Genomic DNA, 5,600 nt, shown 5'->3' on the forward strand with positions numbered 1-5,600 from the left:
GGCTTTCTTCTGCTTGTACAGCTTATGCCATATACATGTGTACATGACAACAAGAGCCCATGCAGTCACTACAAACAAACATATCTGAACACAAGAGTCTATCAGATGGGGACGAGTTCCCCCTTCTCCGTCTGCAAGGTAACAAAGGTGGCGTTTGATTGAGGCAGCGAGTGAAGGGTTGGGCCATGGATGATGGCAGGAGGTGGTGGTGGTGGAATTGAGTTTAACGTCGTGCTTGAGAATATTTCTGCTCATATGACGACGTGCATGCACGTATGTGTATGTGCGGCTGCTTGTACTAGCCCAGACTTAAGCTGGTTTTATAGTGCTAGCCCACTGAGATACCATGCCGCAGTGAAGCATGAATACCCCACTCAGACACATTATACCGACTCCGAGCTGACCAGTCCTTGTTGTTCCCATTAATGCCGAGCGCCAGGCAGGGACCAACAAGTACCACATTTTAACGTCTTTTGGTATGACGCGGTCGGGGATCGAACCCGCGACCTTCCGCACTCCGGGCGGACGCTCTAACCACTACACTATGGAGGCGGTCGATGGCAGGAGGTATTGTTAGAACCAACGTCGCTGCACACGCCGCCCCACAACCTGCCTTTGTATGGAAGATTGTCATCTGTCTGACGAATGGTTTGCATATCTTTAAATATCTGTCAACCGCAACTGGTAAAGAATTCCTGCGGATGCCAACGGAGAAGAGCGTGACAGTCATTGTGGACAGCCTACAGAGGTTGGACAATCCGAACGTGGCATGATATCTCATTTGTACGATCTTAAGAGGCATGCTCAGAGAACAGTTCAGAATGTCAGGATTGCTGGTGTTACAATGAAATACCCTTGTCGTGCTTGGTTTGAACAAGATACACGTAGCAGACCAGCGAGTTACCAACCACACCAACCAACATACACACAGCTACAAACACTATGGCCGGGCGATATCTGAGGCGTACATGTCGTCATACTGATGTAGGTACATGGGGCTGTTTCGTCTTGTGCCATCGTTGAGTCGGTATCCTGAATATGAACGGCGACTATAAAATGAACATATACTGCATGAAAACAATGAAAGCTTTCACGGAAACCTTTAAATAATGGTTATTTTTAAACACTTCGTTGTATAGCGTAATGGAGGGGTGTTGTTCTCGAACAGAATTGCCATCTTCAATCAAGGGAATCATCAAGGGTATCATCCATTGATTGAGGGAGGCAATTCTGTACTAAGAACGGCGCCCCTCCGTAATCTATGATCGTGTAGGGTGCTAAACCTGTAAAACTTACATTGCTTTACTGCAAACATGGTCATGCTTTGCAAAATTAACTTGAGACGTTTTGTCCATCCTTCCACTGCTTGTGGTTAGTGAAAATAAAGCCACCATTTAGTGTCTTGGTACAGCCTAAGTATTTGTAATCCATAAATATCACCAATGTGTCGTTTGATATCAAATATGTCAACGTTGGTCAATAAAAAGAAGAAGAACATGTTTCGAGACTGTTTTATTCCAACGATCATATGTGACAACAGGAAAGTGAGTCTTTATGAAGTCCAACATAAGATATCTGCTCTAATGTGAAAATGACAAGATAGGTCTCCTGAATTCTTCGCATATTATCTATAATTATAGGTGAAGGAAATCTTTATGAAATGGTCATTTCTGACATGATTCAGAAATTGCTACATGAGTAACGATCAGATACCATATGTCTTACAACGAGGAGTTTCAACAGTCTAACGGACGAAAGCGAGTTTGATAGAGTTGAAAGATAAATGAAATCTGATGGGTGCAGAATCTGTTTCTTACACAAAACCACAGTTTTAAAATTGCAACGACACCTTCTAGTCACTTTTCATTATCACAGTAGCGCATTAATACATAACACAAAGATCATTTGTGACGTCATCTGACTACGTAATACTCATACGTCATGTGACCCTCGACGTTGACGCTCCCTTTAAACATAGTATTTATCAAGGCGAAAATGAAAACTAGATAAGTCTCAAGAACATTATTAACAAAATCATAACGTCTCGACTGGGCCAAAGCACGACAAACGTGCATGTGTCATGAAAAGCAGTCCGTAATAATCTGACCTTAGGGTCATCATGGAGTAAACCTGACACGTACTTAGGATGCGATCTCACGCGTTTGATACGTTATCGCACTTAGGTTTCTCATCCACACGTGTGAAAGAAAACAGACTGTCAATCGTAGTCATGGTTTCGAGTCAACTGCAGCATGCATCAATATCAGACTGAAGAAAAGGTTGGTTGCAGTATTCAATGAAGCCAGTGTGTAACAGCGTGGCATTTTTCCATGCAATATATTATTATTATAATATCATATTTCTCTTCGTTAGTCGTTGTACAGAAGTACATCTACCTGTCCTGAGAAAACCTTTGTTATTGTTTATACATCCAAGTTTTATCGCAATTAACGCATAGATGGAACCACACTGAATATCAGCCAAATGTTTTTTCACTTAACAAAGTGTTCAACTTCTATCTATGTTCCATGGTTTCATCTTGTATCTCACATGTTTGTCTCAACGAAAACAAGAGACCACTAAATTCTTCGTTTCATTTCTGAATCTTTCATTGCAGAAACTGTACACAATGCAGTTAAATGCACTGTTTAAAAAGTAGGACCGTAGGAATATATTATACGTTATGATCCCGGCTCCTTGCAAAGAGTCCTCAAAGTTGGATTTAACAAAAGAAGCTATCATCAGGATCAGGTGGGGTAAGAAGCTGATGATGAATACAGCTGTGATGATGAACAACATAAATGTTGTTTTCAACGCTCTGGGTCCTGATTGTGGTTTTGAAGCCTTATTTCGTGTAGATGTCACTATGTTCGAGCATTTGTCTGCACAACGTGTTTGGGGTTTCGCTGAAGTGTCATTCACATCTGAACAACTTGTCTCGGACGAATCATCGAAACCATGATTTGAATTGGAAACATCTCCAAAGGCTGTGGATGGCGATACTTTACGGAATGACTGCCGTGCAGATCTGATGCCCTTCCCTTTATCTGACTACTCTTCTCATTACCAGAGTACTTCTTCCCGTTCTTCTCTGTACCAGCTTCAAATGACGTCTCAGTGTGATGTTCGGTATCCCTTGATGGGCGGAATTTGAATCTCCGGTGAATAAAAGCAGTCCTGCCAATAAAGACGTACATAAACACCAAGATACCCAGAGAACTAAAGAAGATGAGGAATAAGACTCCGATGTGTAGACCAACGGAAACAGAGTTTCCGTGGAGAAGACTGGCAACATGCTGGCCATATTGTTTGGTTGAACACCTGAAATGATAGTATAAGGCATTTATGATTCTCTGAAGTGCCACATATATATCCCTGAAATGTGATATTTACCAAACTAAGAAGTGAAAACTGTCCTTTAATCATAATCTCTTTTCAGAGATATTCAAAGTACGACCAACTTTAAGATTTCCAAATTTCCGTGAAGCACAACTAATATCCTTGGAGAATCAACAGCACACGATATAAAGATATTCTTAACCAATATTTTCCCGTTTTTCACCCGTTCTAAGGAAAGAAGTATACAGTTAGGATTAGAAATAAATCTGTCAAGAATCCAAAGCACATACATGTGACCCGTTAATGCCATCGCTGGACTGCCTGGCCCTGTCGATCATTCACAGACCGCCGTTATACAGCTGGAAAGATGCTGAGTGCGGCGTTAACCGGCACACAAACATACAAAACATCTTCATAAATAGCCCCTCATTACTATAGCTACTGTAACAGAAGTGATCACTATTTCAGGGATACTCCAAATTCAGAAGTACACGTTACATGTTCCAACTAAGAATACTAAGAATCTTCTGATTTATCGTGTGATTAACCTTGACAATCATGTATAATAGGCAAATTATAGGCAATCACAAATAGCAACCGTTCCATCAGTCGATCTTTGATATCTGGTTGTATTGTTATCTTCAATCAAGGGTATCATCAAGGGTATCATCCATTGATTGAGGGAGGCAATTCTGTACTAAGCCCCTCCGTAATCTATGATCGTGTAGGGTGGTAAACCTGTAAAACTTACATTGCTTCACTGCAAACATGGTCATGCTTAGACAGTGGACAGTGTTGCCAGAAACGTCAATCATCCTTTCAAAGATTATCACACCTTCGCTTGGAATAACAGTCAGTCTTTCAGCAAAGCTCATATTAATTGACACAAAGACCGTAATGATGAGGTAAGGAAGGAAACTGAGGAGGAATACGAGACTAATTAGGAATAACATTAGTGTCATCTTCTTTACTGCATTCTCTTGGTGAGAAGACATTGTTGCATTCGTATAACGAACTGGTACTCCACTGCTGGGCGAACTCGTAAAGACACGCTGTTCACGTTCACTGTTGAACGTACTGGAATCTCTTTCAGGATCATGGCTGTTTGTTGTCAGCTTGGGATACCGGTGAAGCTTGCATTCATAGTCGTGCAGATGAAGTTTGATGGGAAGTAGAAACCGTTCCATCAGTCGATCTGGTTGTATTGTTATGCTTTGGAGTGTTCAAAATACCTGCGATTATCCTTTGACGAAAGGCTTTCTTCTGCTTGTACAGCTTATGCCATATACATGTGTACATGACAACAAGAGCCCCTGCAGTCACTACAAACAAACATATCTGAACACAAGAATATATCAGATGGGGACGAGTTCCCCCTTCTCCGTCTGCTAGGTAACAAAAGGTGGCGTTTGCTTGAGGCAGCGAGTGAATTGTTGGGCCATGGATGATGGCAGGAGGTATTGTTAGAACCAACGCCGCTGCACACGCCGCCCCACAACCTGCCTTTGCATGGAAGATTGTCATCTGTCTGACGAATGGTTTGCATATCTTTAAATATCTGTCAACCGCGACTGGTAAAAGAACTCCTGCGGATGCCAACGAGAAGAGCGTGACAGTCATTGTGGACACCCTACAGAAGTTGGACAGTCCGAACGTGGCATGATATCTCATTTGTACGATCTTAAGAGGTATGCTCAGAGAACAGTTCAGAATGTCCAGGATTGCTAGTGTTACAATGAAACACCTTGTTGTGCTTGGTTTGAACTTGCGCAGATAGACGTAGCAGACCAGCGAGTTACCAACCACACCAACCAACATACACACAGCTACAAACACTATGGCCGGGCGATATTTGAGAGCGTACATGTCGTCATACTGATGTAGGTACATGGTGCTGTTGTCGTCTTGTGCCATCGTTGAGTCGGTATCCTGAATATGAACGGCGACTATAAAATGAACATAAACTGCATGGAAACAATGAAAGCTTTCACGAAAAACTTTAAACAATGGTTATTTCTTAAACACTTCTGTTGTATAGCGTAATGGAGGGGTGTTGTTCTCGGTACAGAATTGCCACCTTCAGTCAAGGGTATCATCAATGGTTTGACTGATTGGGGGGGCAATTTTGTACCGAGAACAGCGCGCTCCTCCGTAATCTGTGATCGTGTATTTTAATCCTCCAGGTTCGCCATGACAGAGGATGGTAAACCTGTAAAACTTACATTGCTTCACTGCATACATGATCATACTTAGACAGTGGA

General features: G+C 42.1%; 1 protein-coding gene across 1 annotated transcript; it reads right to left on the minus strand.

The window, feature by feature from the left end:
- Positions 1-1,775: 1,775 nt before the first annotated feature.
- On the minus strand, positions 1,776-5,277 carry LOC124279018 (orexin/Hypocretin receptor type 1-like). Its single transcript, XM_046714812.1, has 2 exons — positions 4,519-5,277; positions 1,776-3,051 (listed from the first exon to the last, which is right to left on the minus strand). Exons 1-2 carry the CDS (start codon positions 5,251-5,253, stop codon positions 2,560-2,562), a joined length of 1,227 nt encoding a protein of 408 aa, XP_046570768.1. The 5' UTR covers positions 5,254-5,277; the 3' UTR covers positions 1,776-2,559.
- Between the last annotated feature and the right edge of the window lie 323 nt (positions 5,278-5,600).

The sequence above is a fragment of the Haliotis rubra genome, unplaced genomic scaffold, assembly GCF_003918875.1.
Source record: "Haliotis rubra isolate DU_JTF1 unplaced genomic scaffold, ASM391887v1 Scf2449, whole genome shotgun sequence".
NCBI classification, from domain to species: Eukaryota; Metazoa; Mollusca; class Gastropoda; order Lepetellida; family Haliotidae; genus Haliotis; species Haliotis rubra.

Coding starts and splice junctions, on each gene's coding strand:
- LOC124279018 (XM_046714812.1), bottom strand. CDS start 5,253: ATGGCACAAGACGACAACAGCACCATGTACCTACATCAGTATGACGAC. Junction 3,052..4,518: donor CCAGATCGACTGATGGAACG/GTTTCTACTTCC, acceptor TGAGAAGAGTAG/TCAGATAAAGGGAAGGGCAT.